General features: G+C 47.0%; 2 protein-coding genes across 3 annotated transcripts; both read left to right on the plus strand.

The window, feature by feature from the left end:
• The first annotated feature begins 5,606 nt into the window (after window positions 1-5,606).
• Window positions 5,607-10,137, plus strand: LOC109763338 (putative threonine aspartase). The gene is made up of 11 exons (XM_020322174.3): window positions 5,607-5,865; window positions 6,285-6,335; window positions 6,639-6,759; window positions 6,906-6,990; window positions 7,309-7,390; window positions 7,477-7,606; window positions 8,671-8,837; window positions 9,012-9,175; window positions 9,418-9,538; window positions 9,624-9,725; window positions 9,812-10,137. Exons 1-11 carry the CDS (start codon window positions 5,659-5,661, stop codon window positions 9,902-9,904), a joined length of 1,323 nt encoding a protein of 440 aa, XP_020177763.1. The 5' UTR covers window positions 5,607-5,658; the 3' UTR covers window positions 9,905-10,137.
• A 945-nt stretch (window positions 10,138-11,082) lies between these two features.
• LOC109763337 (SART-1 family protein DOT2) lies at window positions 11,083-16,639 on the plus strand. Of its 2 annotated transcripts, none has more exons than XM_020322172.3 (13): window positions 11,083-11,422; window positions 12,024-12,628; window positions 12,766-12,931; window positions 13,019-13,079; window positions 13,227-13,340; window positions 13,419-13,512; window positions 13,585-13,651; window positions 13,732-13,791; window positions 13,915-14,521; window positions 14,625-14,995; window positions 15,250-15,470; window positions 16,022-16,103; window positions 16,258-16,639. In XM_020322172.3, the coding sequence occupies exons 2-13, from the start codon at window positions 12,066-12,068 to the stop codon at window positions 16,336-16,338; spliced, it is 2,487 nt and encodes an 828-aa protein (XP_020177761.1). In that variant the 5' UTR covers window positions 11,083-11,422; window positions 12,024-12,065; the 3' UTR covers window positions 16,339-16,639. The 2 variants fall into 2 exon arrangements, with proteins under 2 accessions (XP_020177761.1, XP_020177762.1); XM_020322173.4 differs by having other exon boundaries at window positions 12,029-12,628.
• Window positions 16,640-16,920: the final 281 nt, after the last annotated feature.

The following is a 16,920-nucleotide window of genomic DNA, read 5'->3' on the forward strand; positions in this document are numbered from 1 at the left end:
CCTAATTGTCAGAGTTAGTAAATTTTTTAACCCGAGTAGAAGAGAGATAAGAGTCCCAGAGTATAGACGAGGAATAAAAGATCCTAATACCACCCAATGACGACGTGGGCCCGTAAGCCACACAACAATGTTAGTAAAAGTTTTTTAGTGACTAGACTCAACTTCGGCCAAGGAGTTGGAAAGGGGGCTACCTACAGGCAGTCGGCTCTGATACCAACTTGTAACGCCCTCGATTCAATCGTACATTAATCATACACGCAAATGTGTACGATCAAGATCAAGGACTCACGGGAAGATATCACAACACAACTATAGACACAAATTAAAATAATACAAGCTTTATATTACAAGCCAGGGGCCTCGAGGGCTCGAATACATAAGCTCGAATACACAAGAGTCAGCGGAAGCAACAATATCTGAGTACAGACATGAGTTAGACAAGTTTGCCTTAAGAAGGCTAGCACAAAAGCAACAACGATCGAAAAGGAAGGCCTCCTGCCTGGGAGCCTCCTAAATACTCCTGGTCGTCGGCGGTCTCCACGTAGTAGTAGGCATCGACAGTGGCATCTGGCTCCTGGGCTCCGGCATCTGGTTGCATCAACCGGAAAGAAGAAGAAAGGGGGAGCAAAGCAACCGTGAGTACTCATCCAAAGTACTCGCAAGCAAGGATCTACACTACATATGCAACATTATCAAAGGAAGGCTGTATAAGTGGACTGGGCTGCAGAAATGCCAGAATAGAGGGGAGAACCTAGTCCTATCGAAAACTAGCATCTTCTAGAAACCACCATCTTGCAGCAATAGAAGGGAGTAGAGTAGCATAAAGTAAAGTAGTAGTAGTATTATCAACCTCGGCCAGAGATCCTTTCTCGACTCCCCGCGAGAAAGCAATCCCAGAGCCATACTATCCATTTCTCATATCCATGTCTCATCTCAAGTATCCAGTTCTAGTTGTATCGATCGGGATACAACTCCAAGTGTCTGTTACCGTAGGACAGGCTATCGATAGATGTTTTCTTCCCTGCAGGGGTGCACCAACTTACCCACCACGCTCGATTAACTCCGGCCGGACACACTTTCCTGGGTCATGCCCGGCCTCGGCCAAACAATACGCCGCAACCCGACCTAGGCTTAATAGAGAGGTCAGCACGCCGGACTAAACCTATGCCCCCAGGGGTCATGGGCCATCTCCCCGGGAACTCCTGCACGTTGCGAGGGCGGCCGGAAGCAGACCTAGCCTCCCTTATACAAGAGCAGGCGTTCCAGTCCAATCCAGCGCGCGCCGCTCAGGCCCTGACGTCTATTAAGCTTTGGCTGATGCATACGACGCAGAACGCCCATACTATGCCCACGTGATGGTTAGTGCTATCAGGCCAGAGGCCCCTCGGATCAAATATCCAAATCATAGTGGATTAGGAACGCGCGGTAACAAGCAGAGACTCACGAAAGATGTGACCCCGTTGCCCCGTCTCGAGGACTTGCGGCAAGGGCTAGGAATGCCCGGCCACGCCTTGTAATTATCTCGCGGGCACCCTCCAGGTAAACCCGTCTCCACATCACTCGCGGGTACCCCTCAGGGTCGACCCGCCCTTCCAAGTAACAGTTGTAAAGTCCAAGTATCCGTGTGTCCAAACATCAAGGGGAAAACCCGAGGAATCACCCCCAGTGAATTCCACTCGATGTAATCATCAAGGTGAACGTAAGAGGAACCACCCCCGAGGTTCACACTTGAGGGGTTGCACGGCAGAGTCGTATCGGAAGTGGTTAAGGCGGAATCACCCTCGATGACCACGACCGAATAGCTTCACTACAGGGTTAACATCAGAAGTGCTGTTGAGGTCTCACCCTCGGTACTCGATAGTAACCCAGTAGTGTCGAGCAACTAAGGGGAAAGTGATGTGCGGTGTCGGGGCCTGGTCTTCGATCCCGTTGATCGGGTCTTCGATGATGAAGCAGGGGCAACAAGGACAAGGTGGGGGGTCACTGATGGATCACTAACCAACCTATACTAAGCAGTTTAGGATAAGCAGGTGAGGTACAATGAGCAGGTTACAAAAGCAGGCTATGCATCAGAATAGGAGCAAACAATAATAGTAGCAAAATCTAATGCAAGCATGAGAGAATGGAATGGGCGATATCATGATGATCAAAGGGGGGCTTGCCTGGTTGCTCTGGCAAGAATGAGGGGTCGTCGTCGATGTAGTCAATCACAGGGGCGTCATCGGTCTCGGGGTCTACCGGAGAGAAGAGGGGGAAGGAACAATAAATATAAAGCAAACATAGCATCACAAAGCATAAGGTGGCAATATGTTGTGCCGGGTGTGACCTAACGTATGGCTACACGATAAAGGTGAAGGGGGAATTCAACCGGGAAGGTATTCCCGGTTCCGGACCTGTGTCAGACAGATGACCATAGGGGGAATGTTCCATGTTCAGATAGTTAGAGGCATCTGACAGGTAAATGGACCGCGTATCCGGATTCGTTGGATTTTTCTGAGCAACTTTCATGTAGAAAACATTTTCATCGGAGTTACGGTTTAATTACTATGAATTTCTAAAGTTTAAAGTATTTTCCGGAATTACTCAAATTAACAGAAATTCATTATGATGTTAGCATTGCGTTGGGATGACGTCAGCAGTCAACAGACTCGCTGACCAGGGTCAAACCCGACCTATGGGTCCAGTGGGACCCACATGTCAGCCTCTGTTAGTCCAACAGTAATTTAAACTAAACTAACAGGCTAATTAGAGGGGTGGGCCCCTGGTGTCAGTGACTAACTAATTACTAATTAATTAACAGATTTTAATTAGCAGATTTACTTATTTTTAAAACATTTAAGCTAGCGGGGCTCGCATGTCAGCGGGTCAGAGTGCCCAGTCAGCAGTTGACCGAAGTCAACAGGTCAGCCGGGCCCCAGGGCCCACGGGTCAGCGACCCAGGGGGTGGGACCCATGGAGCCACATCGGCGTCGGCGCCGGAGAGAGCTCTGGCAACCAAAAACGACGGCGACGCGCTCGGGAGGTGGTCGGGTTTCGCGCACAGGGCGCCGTTTCTAGCGCGGTCGGGCTCGTTCGAACGAGAAGACGATGGCGAGGCGATCTGGGGTGGTGGCAGAGGCTGCGGTGGTTGGGAACGTCGACGACGAGCGGCGAGGCGGACACTGGACTTCGGTCGTCGTCGGGATCGGGGCTGGGGTGCGTTTGCGGGCAACCCAAGCGGCTAGACGAGGCCTACGCGGTGCGGTGAGCGCGATGTTGGCACACATAGGACCCTATGGTCGCCGTGGCTACGCCGGCGATGAGGCCAGGCGGTGTAGGGTGCAGCCTAACGCCGGAGCACGGGCTACGGGTGACTAAAGGGGGGTAGGGAAGGGCGCATTCGGCGCAGGAGCTCACCGCGGGAGCGTGGGGTCTATGCAGCGGGCTCGGGGAGAACCGGTGGAGCAGATCGACGGCGAGGTCGCGCGGTGGCCGTACATGAGGAAGAGGAAGAAAGCGACGACAGTGGCGCTTCCGGTCCCGATCCAGTGTAGAGGAAGAAGAGGCGGACCACGACGGAGCTCCCGGACTTGTCGGAGCAGTGAACGGGCGACGGTGGCCGCGGGCTTCACGGTGGCGAGGCCATGGCGGAGAGGAGAAGCAGCAGCCCGTGGGGGAAGGGGATCTGAGTGGGGAGGCGGAGAGGGAGCGCAAGGGGGAGTGGGCGAGTGGGGAGGGAGCCCGAGGCGTCAGGGCTGCTCTTATCCCCTCGTCGGCGACGTGGCAGCGCGGGGCGCCGTGCCGGGTCCGGCGGGAACGAGCGGAGGGGTGCCTCGGTCGGTCGAACATAAGGAAAGGAGGGGATCGACCGCGGGGGGAGGCGTTGGGCCGGCTAGTGGGCTGAGGCCCAAAGGGGGCAGGGGGTTCTCTCTTCTCTCTTTTTTCTCCTTCTTTGATTTCTATTTTTTTATATAAACAGAGATGGGTAAGAAAATATTTGGCCTGCTATTTACTTAGGAATAATATGGGAAGTGCCCCTTTTATTCCCTGGTGATCTTAGACAGTGCCACAAATATTTTGGAGACCAGAAGAATTCATTTGGTATTTTTCATAAATAGGATAGCATTTAAAATGCTGAATTGGTGCTGTTATAATTGCTAATGCTCATCTCTGCACAAAAGTGATGTTGTGTTCCTTAACAAATAATTGCTATCGAATTTTTGACAAATGATGAACATTTTTCTAGCAACTTTTGATCAACTTCAAACTTCACTTGAATTTGAATTGACTGGAATTTCAAATGAGATATTGAACAAAGGTGAGTAAGCACTGTTTGGAAAAATGATTAGCTTAATCACAGAGGGTTACTGTTGCATGACACTGGGGGTGTTACATCATGGCACCCCAAACGAAGCGAACTTTAAATCCAAACAAAACTTAAACAAAGCTATGAGTTCGCCAAGTCCACAAACAACTACTAATAGCTCTACTTGTTGTACATAAATCATGAAAACATGGTGGTATAACAGTAGCTAGAGTAAGGAACACTATCATAGGCTCTCTTAATCAAGGAGAAAGAAAAAACTATGCTATTGCATATTAAGCATACAAGTTGCACAAGAGTCTATCAAAATAGACAAAAGCGTAATTATAAAAAGTAATTCTGGTATTCACAAAATTTAAAAAGAAAATAGAATAAATACTAGACATAGCTGGCTCCATTATGTTAAATTTTTAGGATTTAAAATGATATATTATTATCTCTAGCTCACAAGTATATAGGGCGTGTTTGGTTGCTTTCGCTGCCGGGCCTGGCTTAGAGGGGAAAAACGAGCCAGGCTGAGCAGGGCCTGGGTAAGCAAAAACAGAGTCAAAAACATAGATGACCAGTTGATTGGTTGCCTGCATTGGGGGTCTTGTCATCAAGATGCAATTTTCACCCGGCGTTTGGTTGCATACATGCATATGATTACCAACATTACAACAAAACTTAACATCCATCAGGTTGGGCTTGGCATTTCGTCAAACACTATGAGCGCGCCGGAGCTTCCACTGCCATCGTGCCCACCACCAGCTCCCGGCGACCGTGGACGCGCCCGGCTCGCCGCGGTCATGGACGAGCTTGAGCTGGACTACGTTGAGGATCTTGCCGCGCCCGTCACCTCTCGGAGAGCCTCTGCGCCTGCCGCCTCGTCTTCGCTGCCTCCCCCCGCGCTCTCGTCGTCGTCGCCAGCGACAGCAGAAACCGCGTCGCGGTCCAGCTCGGGCGTGGCGCCGGCTCCGGTTGTGGCAGCTGAACACGCCTTGGCAGAGGGATTAACTCGAGACACACATCTCCATAGAGCCACCCACGTGCACCTCGAAGCATCGCTCGGGCCTGGCTCTCTGAAAACTGCCGATTCGGCCGTTCCCAACGGGGCAGGCCCAGGGGTGCTTTAAGAACTGTGCTATTTGGACTCAACAGTGTATGCGAGGAACTAAACAACCGTGGTCCGAAAAGATGCTGCATCGTGCGGGCCTGGTTGGGCTCGATGCGGGCAACCAAACATGCCCGTGGAGCATTTCCTGTGCGTTATTTTAGTCTTTAATCACGCTTTCACCTTGCATTTAATACCCCGGCGCAAATTGTCAACTCCGCAGGGGTCCGACTCGTAATTTCCGAAACCTCCTCGCCCAGACATGGCCACCGGCGGCGGCGGGGAGGGCGGCTCGCCCGCGGCGGAAGGAGGCGTCGGGGAAGCGGGGGCGGGGTCCGGCCGTGGGCCCGGCCGCAGGCTCTTCGTGGCGGTGCACGTGGGCGCGGGCTTCCACGCTCCGGCCAACGAGCGGGCCTACCGCCGGGCCATCAGGCGCGCCTGCCTCGCCGCCGCCGCCGTCCTCCGCGAGGTCCGGTCCTTCAACCCTAGAGCTCCCCTTCTCCTCCCGTGCTGTAGCGCGTTGGTTTCGCCGTGCTGCCTGTGTCAGCTCGGATTCATCCGTGCTGTCTCGCCGAGCATATGTAGCGTGGGGGATTTTAGGATTTTACCCCTAGATTAGAACAACAATAGAGTCTGCTGGGTATGATTGAACCCACGAGCACCACGCCACCAGATCAACCCTCAGAAGTTACAGTGGCCTCATTAATTTGATGTACTAGATTTTGGAAGGGGCCTGCATTTCCACTTTGATTACTGATGTCTGAAGTATCTCTGCCCACCTCCCATGGTGTGTACCATACTTTGATGTGACAATGGCAAGCTCGAGAAGCGTCCATGAAGCTCTGCTCTTGTGAATGATAATTCCTAATGCTCCTTGTGTATCTGCAGGGCAGCGGCACAAGTCTTGATGCCGTCGCAGCTGCCATTCGAGTGCTGGAGGTATGCACATATCATTCCCTGTGGACAGATGTAGCGTCTATCTATATAGTTTGTTTAATTAACACCTGCGGCAGTTATGGATTGTATGAGTAAGCAATCGTCTGGTGTATGTTTAGCTGATTTAGTCCCAATTTGTTAATGTCAAAATGGGAAAGTAGAAGCATTAGTTGTATAATCAAGGTTTACGATCCTCCTAGATTTAAGCAAAGTCTCTGGTGTTTTAGTTCAGGTACATGACAGTCTTATTACTTGCTTGTTTTAAAAGGTGAATGTATTTTTTGATTCTCATCTGTGCCTGACTAGGATGACCCCATCACAAACGCTGGCCGAGGTTCAAGTTTGACCGAGAGTGGTCAGGTTGAATGCGATGCGAGTATCATGGATGGAACTACAGGTTCTTACGGAGCTGTCGGAGCTGTGCAAGGTAGTTGTGGCAAATTTACTAAAATTTGATCCTACAAAGCATAGAAGCTCAAATGAGAGTACATCAGAGGATTTACTGCTGATATGTATATTTACACTCAGAGAACCTTAAAGCTCTGACCATACTTTCTGTTTCTTGTAGATCAGGTGTAAAGAACCCCATCCAAGTTGCATTGCACTTGGCAAAGGAACAAATGTCAGGTCCTTCACTGCTTGGTCGGATACCCCCCATGTATGTAATCACAAAATTCAAGCTTCTTCTCCATGTTTTCGTTACCATAACCTTTTCTTTTTCAGTAGTTTCCTGTCCTTCTGTCATTTTCTGTTACATGACCGATTCCACTGTGTTATCTTCTAATTTGGAATTAATCCTGGCTCATGCTGAAATAAGTAATGCAAATGATATATTCATTGAACATATTAGACATGCATTGAGGAATTCAACCATTGCATGATGGATGCTTTTCAGTAATCCATGGATGGCAATCTGTCATGCACCTATCCATCTTACCAGCAATCCTGAGTTGTTGAGTTATTCTACCTTTCTTAGGTTTTTGGTCGGTGAGGGAGCATGCCAATGGGCAAAATGTAAAGGAATCGACATAATCGAAGCCACATCGGAGGATAATAATGTAAACCATCTTCTGTAGAATTCTTTCATCCAATTCTTCAATCCTAATCGCTGGTAATTTACTATCTCTCTCTCATTCTCACACAGTGGTTAGTGACTGAGAATGCAAAAGCACAGTGGGTAAAATACAGTGCGTTGCTTGCTAGTGCCAAGGAATTGGTTAATCGCTCCACTGCTTCTGCTTCAGAATCTAGTTCTTTACAGTTGGACCCATCAGGTTCCTTCCTCTGCTTGTTCATTTCTCACATGTGCTTTAATTCTAACCAAAGATTGTGGCATCCATATGCAATGTTCCTTTGGTTGGTTTATCTTCTGAAACTTGACTGCACTTGTACGATTAGCATTGGTCTTTACATAGAAATATTAAAGTTATAATAGAAAGTTTACCATGAGCTTAAGGATTACGTATTATTTTAAGCTTTCAATAAGAAGCTGGGTTCAGGCCTATTTTTGAAAGAAAAAAAGTTTACTATTAGCTGTTGCACAATGCTTTGCACCTGTGGACAGAAGATGTAGTTGCAATTGTACAATGTCATCTATTTTTATCTGATGATATCGACGCCACTTAGTTATATCCAGTGATATATGATGCTTAGTTTTATATGTCTGACATTCATATCAGCCTATATATATGTGCCAATGTGACAGCCTCTTATGATAGAGCTCGATGTTATTTTAGGAGGTATTTCTTCCATTCAGTATCCTGGATGCCATTCTGCCTCAGGCAGTACCCAATATGCTCTTTTAACAATATGATTTTGAGCACAAAAATAGAAGATCGACCTGTAGCCCAAACCATGCTTCAGTTTATTCTTGTATTGATTTTATATACTGCTGATAGTTTTGCATGCTGCATAGGTAATTTGCAAAATGAAAAGAAGGGAAACAAAATCTATTCCACAAACAGCACAACGACCAACATATCATCAAAACAAACGATGTTGCACAATGTAGGGCAATAATAATGATTCGACCAAGCCTTGTTGTGCTTATATTAGATATTCAGATCATTGATATTGTGCTTAAACTTCATGCATTTTGGCTTAATATCTTCTGCTGCATGTTATCTTCGATTCATCTGTTTTGTTATTTTTGGCCTCCATAAATGGTCATGTAGCTGCTACTATGTATTTATTGATCTCTTTCCAGAGAATAAATTTCAATTTTCAACACCCAAATATTTGGTTTGTGATTGTTGTGTGCACTGGTGATTCAACTCTGCTTTTGGCATACAGTATCTGTATTCCACCAGTCCTCCTCACCTGTCCCACTTTATTTTAGGAGCTCAAGCTGATAATTTGAACAATGCAAAAAAGATCAAGAAAGAATTCAGTAGATCAATCATGGAAGATGATCAAGATTGTGTAATGGATACTGTTGGTGCTGTATGTGTTGATGAGTATGGAAATGTAGCATCTGGCGCGTCTAGTGGTGGCATTGCACTAAAGGTCATTTGGTCATTTTATTCATCAGTCACTTTGAACAGTTGAGCTCTAGCAGTGCACTTGGAATTGTCGTTCTTCATATAAGCCCTTTGTTTGTTTCAAAGAAAATATCTGTTTGGGGCAAATTAAGCAAGATTTTTCTGCCTATAGACGTTGATAAGCATGATGTTCTTTCAGGTAGATGGCCGGGTTGGATTAGCTGCTATGTACGGCTCTGGGTGCTGGGCTTCATCCAAAGGACCATTTGGCACACCATTCGTAATTGGATGTTGTGCAACCGGAGCTGGCGAACACTTAATTAGAGGATTTGCTTCCCGTGAATGTTGTATCTCAGCATCACTGTAGGTTTTTTCTTCAGTCAGCTCTTTCCATATATCATTTGCATTCTACAATGGTCACCATGTTATTTGGATCGAAAAATCATTTATTTGTCTTTTGTGTTTAAAACTATCATCTCACACCAAGGACCTTTTGCTAACCTCAATGGACTGACAAACATGAAAAAAATGTTTCTTTTGCATCACATTTCTCTTATTTAAAAAAAACCATCATTACGTTTGCAACTCAATATGTATCTTTTCAGGTCACAGTCTGGCCCTGCTTCCTCCTGCACCAAAGTTTTGCGCTCGGTGGTGCAGAGCAGCAGCGAGATGTCTCACGACACCGGCGCTGGGCTCTTGCTAGTTCAGTCTGACCTTACAAAGGTTATCATCTGCAAAACCATCTCCTTTGCTTCGACTTTGGATGAGCGACCCCTCCATTCGTGGTCTAACAATGCATGTTCCGCAGAGAGGTGAATCGCCTCTACTCGAAGCCGTTGAGCTCGTTGCTGCCTACTCATCCCCATCGTTCGGCATCGGGTATTTAGGGAGCAATATGAACAGTCCAAAGGTAGGTAGTATGCTGTAGTCTCCGCTAAAAACCCATCTCACCTGATTGTTTGGATCAGTCTTCTCACGCTGGATAATGTTTTGTAGGTTTCAATGCTTAGGGATTCAAGAGCACCATCCGGCTCCGTCCAGCATTTCGCTACCCGTGTGAATTTCGGCGCACCATCCAGCGAAGGATGACGATCAGCTGCCCGTGTGGTTCCCTTTTTTTTCCTGGGAAACTTTTCTGTTATGTTGAGGGGTGAACAGATTCTGTGTGTGCCATAGATAACTTGTTAATGGGTGATCAATATGATATCCCCCATCCATTCTGCCCCATTGCTGACAAAGGATGCCCTGAGCGACACATCGGGAAATAACCTCCAAACTTTGAATATACGTCGAACTCGTAATTGAAGATGTTTGTTTGAACACTCGCGGCGATCGGTTTATTCAGTGTTGATTGTTGCATCGATTATTCAAAAAACGCTGCACGAAGAATCTTACATAACTTGTTCTAAGTTTGACCAAATTTGTAGAAAGGAAATTTATATCCACACTACCAAATCAATACTACTCCCTCCGTCTAGGTGTGTAAGTCAGCTTAGGTTGCGCACCGTGACCAAGGTGGAGAGGAAAACGAGAGAAATTAATGTTATTTTGCTAATTAATAACATTGCATGCAATGAACTAATCAATGCATGTCGTGTTTGGTAGTCTCAAGTCATTTAAAGCATGCATGGCCCACATCTCTTATTGGTTGATATGTCACGAAACAAGAAACAAGATGAGAGTTAATGTACCGCGCCTAAGTGTTTTGGTATTATTTGGTTTTCGTAAGATAACTTACACACCTAAACGGAGGGAGTAGTAGATAATACTTCCTACGCCTGTAATTACTCGTCGCAGAAATGGATGCAACAAGTAATTTTGGGCGGATGGAGTATTTGGTTTTGTATATGTTGATAATTTTTCTATATGAACTAGATCAAGGCAAGCAATTTAATAAGCCTTGTGAACTTGGTCAAACCTGAACTAGTTTGACTTCGGGACATGATTTGACAGTTGGTCAAACCTGAAATTCTTGTCGGAGAAATGGATGAGGGGTATGTTTTTTTAGAATGCTAAGTACTTATTATGTCTTTTTTAATACGGTTTGTCTGAAAAAAAAGGCATTCTCCTTTTTCTTTTGAGGATTAAAACAGGCATTCTCCTGGCTCAATCTTTTTCTTTTTTGAGAATCAGTTCTCCGGGCTCAATCAAATCGGAGGCAAACGTGTTGCGCGGCCCATCTCGCGCTGGACCACGAGCCCGCCTGGCCCGACATGACCAGTTCACCAGCGACCGCCATCAGGCCCAAAGAAAGCTCTCTCTGCTCTGGGTTACGCCGCTGCTCGCGTGGGTTCGGATTTGGCGGCCGGTGTCTCGTCTCGCTCTCGCGCATCGGCCTCCTCCGCCGCCGCCTCCTCCCGCCGGAGCCCGCCCGCCGCCTCGAAGCGCAGGACCGTGATCTGCCGCCGCCTCCGCCGGCCCCGCCGCTCGGCTCCGGACGCGACCCCTTTCGCTGGGCCAGGAGGAAGCCCTACCTCGTCCACGGAGCTGGTGGGCGGCGCGCTCGCTCCCAGCGCGACCCGTCGGCCCCTACCCCGCCGCGCGCCCCTCGGGCTCGGGCGCCGCCCTCCCCGCGGGAGCCCCAGCGGCCAGCGCCGCCGCCACGAGGTATGGCCTGTGTGCTCTTCTCCCCCCTTGCGGGATTGGTGCGGTCCATTAAACCCTAGGTCTTGCTACGGAGGTTGGGAGGGATGGGGCGTTGCCTTGCTTGTGACCTGCGATTAGTTGTGCACCTGACTGTGAGATGTGGACTAGTTGGCTTGTGGGCTTGATGCGGCGGTCTCTCTGAGAGGAATCCATGCCTGAGAATGTAATTGATGTGTGAATAATTGGTACTCCCTCCGTCCCATAATGTAAGAGTAGTTGTGTTGTCCATGGGCTGCATAATCTTGTTGTTGTCGGGTCAATCGGTCCAGTTTTTTGTCAGGTAGAGAGATACCTTTCATTGCAGGTTTGAGTCTAGTGATACAAGTGCATTTGTTTGGAGGACAGAGATGGGCATTTATGTTTCCTCAAATTCTTAAATGGGTTATTTATTGTTATGAACAGAACCTGTTTAATTAGAGGGGTGGGGCAATGCGACACATCAGGGAAAACTTAAAACATCCTTTGCAATCAACTGAAGTGCATGAGATACAATGCCACCGAATTTGAGGCAAACATTCCATTTCCCCACTGTTTAATATGATCTCTAACTGATATTTTCCAGGGCAGGAGGCTGCTGCTTGTTGGTTAATCTTGGACTGTGGTAATGGGGGAGGCTGACGATGCTAGGGATGCGGTGGTGGAAGAGATGGATGTCGATGGTGGCGACAGGCACCGTGGCAAGGACAAGGACAGGCGGGATAGGCACAGGAGGGAGGAGAAGGATCACCATGGCAGTGGGAGGAGGGACAAGGAGAAGGAGAAAGATAAGGATGAGAGGAGGAGGGACAAGGATGATACCAAGCATAGGGACAGGGATAGGGAGAGGGAAAGAGACAGGGACAGAGATAGGGATAGCAGCAAGCACAGGGATAGGGATTCAGAGCGTGACCGTGGCCGTGACCGTGATCGTGGGAAGGATCGGGAAAGGGATACAGAGAGGGAGCGGGAAAGGGAAAAGGAACGGAGGGATAGGGACAAGGACAGGAGCCGTAACAGAGACAAGAACAAGGACAAGGAAGATAGGGAACGGGAGAAGTCGAGGGGAAAGGACCGTGGAGAAGACGCAGATTTGCCTAAGGGTGATGAGGGAGACCAGAAGAAGGGAGGTGACCTCCCAGGAGAGCCTGACCAGGCCTCCACATCTGCCCTCCGGGACCGCATTGCGAGGTATGCCCTTGAGTAATTGTTTCTTTTCGATTCACACTAGCCTTTTCTTCAGTCAATGAATTTGCACACTGTTAAATCTCTTAATTTGTTGAACAATTAAGAATACAAATAATTTCTAATTAGGCTATCTGCTTTAGGGCCAAGGAAGAAAGGTTGAAGGATAAAAAGGAAGGGGGAATTCTGGATGATAAAGATGATGCTTCAGAGATACTATCCTGGGTAGGCAAGAGTCGCAAACTTGACGAGAAAAGACAAGCTGAAAAGGAGAAGGCGTTACGTCTTGCACGAGTATTTGAGGAACAGGTGATGATTTAGTGATTTGTTTTGGATATGTTGTCCAGCATGACACCATTTTATTTACTAATAACTTTCATGGTTTAAAACTTTCAGGATGATATGTTAGCAGAAAATAGTGATGACGACTATGATGATGCTGATAAACTTGGTGGAGGTAATCACCCACAAATCCTGAATTAGCAAAGTTTATTTTGTCAACCACTAATATTTATTGCTGTAATGAGTTATTTTAGTCATAGTTTTCTGTCAATGGAAGTCAGGCTAACATGTTTCTTGTTTTCCCCCATTGTTTTGAAAAAAGACCACTTATCTGGAGTGAAGGTTCTTCATGGGCTTGACAAAGTCATAGAAGGTGGAGCAGTTGTCATGACTCTCAAAGATCAGAGTATTCTGGCTGATGGGGATATCAATGAAGGTAATGTGTTGTTGTTTTACTTATTATTACTTGTTCCCCCTAACCTTTTCTGACTTGCGCAAAAATTAAAATTTATAGAAGCTGATATGCTTGAGAACATCGAGATTGGTGAGCAGAAGCAAAGAAACGAAGCTTACAAGGCTGCGCTGAAGAAAGGAACATATGATGACAAGTAAGTTCACTAGTTGTGTTTCTTAGATTAATTTTCCCATCATAATCCTTGTTTTCTTGAACATGTTGGTAGGTTCAATGATGACCCAATGTCAAAGAAACCTATGCTCTCACATTATGATGACCCGATGGAAGATGAGGTAAACATGCTGTACTGCTTCAATTGGTAGATACTCTCCTATTGATATTTCTTTAATCATTTTGGCCTTTCACTTGACAGGGAGTGACACTTGATGAAGGTGGACGCTTCACCGGTGAAGCAGAGAAGAAGTTGGAAGAGGTAATTTATATTTGCCATAGAAATCATGAAATGCCATTGGTACTGTAGTTTTCTGGGACAACCTGAAAATGCCAATGCCGGAACTTTGCATAGATTTACTAATTTACATTTCCCTGTTGACAGCTCCGCAAAAGGATTGAAGGTGGTTCTGTTCTGAAAAAGACAGAAGACCTTACTTCCGCAGCAAAGATGGCATCAGATTACTACACTGCTGATGAAATGCTGCAGTTTAAGAAACCAAAGAAAAAGAAATCCCATAGGAAGAAAGAAAAGCTAGATCTGGATGCACTTGAAGCAGAAGCGATTGCTTCTGGACTGGGAGCAGCTGATCTTGGGTCCAGGAATAATGGTAAGCGACAGTCTGCTAGGGAGGTAGAGCAAAAGGCTGATGCTGAAAAGAGAAGCAATGCGTACCAAGTAGCCATTTCAAAGGCTGAAGAGGCATCAAAAGCGTTGCGTCAGGAGAAAATGCCCGGTAAACCGGCTGATGAGGAAGAACTTGTTTTTGGTGACGATTATGAAGATCTGCAAAAATCTCTGGAGCAAGCAAGGAAGCTATCTCTAAGGAAGCAGGAAGAGGCTGCAGGTTCTGGTCCTCTGTCTGTAGCAGAAATGGCTGCTGCAAACAAGGGCCAAGGAGATGCAGATGCTGCAGAGGGAGATGCACAACAGAATAAGGTTGTTATCACTGAGATGGAAGAGTTTGTGTGGGGCCTGCAATTGAATGAAGGTAACCTCCTTGAAGTATTTTGTGATGAATTTGTAACAACTGTACAGAGCTGACTAGTGAATCAATTGTATTGATATTGAATGCTGCTATTATCTTGTTGCAGAAACACGCAAGCCAGAAGCAGAAGATGTGTTTATGGATGAAGACGATGATGATATGCCTTCAGGTATTACAGCAAAAGATGACACAAGCAGATTGGGAGTGATCAAAGAGGAAGCTGTCATTGAAGACCCAAAAAAGGATGTAGAGGAGCAAGAAGTCACGCCGGATGAGGTTGTGCATGAAGCTGCAGTTGGCAAGGGTTTGGGTGGAGCTTTGAAGTTTCTAAAGGAGCGAGGGACCCTCAATGAGGGCACCAATTGGGGAGGCAGAACCACGGACAAGAAGAAAAGCAAGCTTGTTGGTATTGAGGAAGAGGCTCAGGACGGAAAAAAAGAAATCCGCATAGAAAGAATGGATGAATTCGGTCGAGTGGTAAGTAATCATCTGCACGCTGTCCTACCCACCCTCACACTGGGTCTCCTTTCTATGAAATCTTATAGTACTGAGGTGCATCTTGGCGTGGTAGTATGATGCAACATTGGTTATCGTTTTTTATCATTGCATACCACTTGATATACGCATTTTTGACTCCATCATTTTCCATGTGTATTTGTTTAGCCTTTGAAAGAACATGTGCCACAAAACAATGATATGCTATTTACCATAACTTTGTGTTTTCCCTCCAGATGACACCCAAGGAGGCATTTAGGGATCTTTCGCACAAATTCCATGGCAAGGGACCAGGTAAAATGAAGCTGGAAAAACGGCAGAAGAAGTACCAGGATGATATGAAGGCTAAGCAAATGAAATCTTCTGACACGCCTTTGATGTCCGCGGAAAAGATGAGAGACGCTCAAGCTCGTGGCCAAACACCATACCTTGTTTTAAGTGGCAATGCAAAATCAGGGTATGTTCATGACTTACTTCTGATTCGCATAGTCCATGTTTGTTGGTCCTGTTGATGCTACTATGCTTTCTTAGTCTTGACAAAACTTTCTTTCGTTTGGTTCACTTAAATCATGACTCATGAGTACAGGTGATTAATGTATATTACAGTAATGAATATATTGTTGCTGGCTGTTAATCTAGGATACCTACTCTCTAGTGAAAACTCACTTTGGGGTGCTACGCGACTTCCTGATCCAGACCTTTGGATGAGGTTTGGGTGATTTGGATTTAGAGATTATAAGGGCTCAAGGGCCACACTGATGATTTTTGTTTTGAGACTCTGATTGAGATGTGAATAACTGAATATGTTAAGGATTCCCAAACGACTCTAATGTCAACTACATATCAATCATCTCATCAAATGCCTCATCTGAATATTGCATGTTATCTGAAATGTGCCGGTCCTGCTTGAATGGAAGTGGCTAACTAACCTGCAATGTCCTTCTAGTTTTCTGTCTTCCTGTTTCTTTCTTGCTGAGGTGGTTGATCAAGTTCTTGTTTGTGATGTAGCCCGACAGGCGACGCTAGTGGCTTTGCCAGCGTGGAGAAGGCACATCCCGGGAGTCTGACGCCCATGCTCGGCGACAAAAAGGTAGGCTGACATATAATATCCCCGCTCCTGTTCTCTACTCCTTCTGATCCAAAATAAGCGTCAGTAGCGTTCGTTCAAATTTGAACTAAAAACACTTCCTTTGGATCACAGCGAGCCGCATTTACTGAATCGGGTATATAATGTTCTTCATCAGGTGGAGCACTTTCTGGGCATCAAACGAAGCGCCCAGTTCGGAGGCATGCCGCCGCTGCCACCAAAGAAGCCTAAGAACTGAGGTTGCAGCAGAGTGGAGTGAACAGGAACCAGCGGCGGTTCTCTAGCGAATCTGCAATCTTGGAGCAGATTATGAGTCACCGACATGGGCGGAAGGGGCCAAACGCCTGCCACATGCAGGAGGACCCGTCCTCAGATGCGATAAGAAACTGTAAATTTGCACCCTAAACCGATTGTTTTGATGGTGACAATCTTGACACACACACACAGAGATGGTGTAACTGTAACGCAACGATGTTTCTATCCGTGCACGCTCTACAAGTTGCATATAGAAGCATGCTTGCTAACCTTTATGTGGAAAATGATGCAGGTTGTAGCTACGCACTCCAGTTAGGATTTATTTTCCATGACAGACGTTACAATGGCATGTATCATTTTTTGATACAGGGGGTGGCGGATGGCACACGACACGCGGTTCCCGTGCGACGCTCGCACCTCGTGCGATGCACGCCTCTGCGATTACGTACCGGATTTCTGCACGGTGCTGCTGGAGCCCCGGCCCGGCACGGCACAGTTCGCCGGCGCGAGCAGCGGGTGGAGCTCCTCGACGCCGAGGGGGTGGTGGTGGTGGATGCGTGTAGCT

Source organism: Aegilops tauschii, chromosome 2 (assembly GCF_002575655.3).
Source record: "Aegilops tauschii subsp. strangulata cultivar AL8/78 chromosome 2, Aet v6.0, whole genome shotgun sequence".
NCBI lineage: Eukaryota > Viridiplantae > Streptophyta > Magnoliopsida > Poales > Poaceae > Aegilops > Aegilops tauschii.

Excerpts from the sequence above, each read along its gene's own strand:
- LOC109763338 (XM_020322174.3), top strand. The coding sequence starts at position 5,659 with ATGGCCACCGGCGGCGGCGGGGAGGGCGGCTCGCCCGCGGCGGAAGGA. Across the intron at positions 6,991-7,308 it reads CTTGGTCGGATACCCCCCAT|GTTTTTGGTCGGTGAGGGAG; the intron begins GTATGTAATCAC and ends TACCTTTCTTAG. Across the intron at positions 9,539-9,623 it reads TTCAGTCTGACCTTACAAAG|AGAGGTGAATCGCCTCTACT; the intron begins GTTATCATCTGC and ends CATGTTCCGCAG.
- LOC109763337 (XM_020322172.3), top strand. The coding sequence starts at position 12,066 with ATGGGGGAGGCTGACGATGCTAGGGATGCGGTGGTGGAAGAGATGGAT. Across the intron at positions 14,522-14,624 it reads GGGCCTGCAATTGAATGAAG|AAACACGCAAGCCAGAAGCA; the intron begins GTAACCTCCTTG and ends ATCTTGTTGCAG. Across the intron at positions 15,471-16,021 it reads AGTGGCAATGCAAAATCAGG|CCCGACAGGCGACGCTAGTG; the intron begins GTATGTTCATGA and ends TTTGTGATGTAG.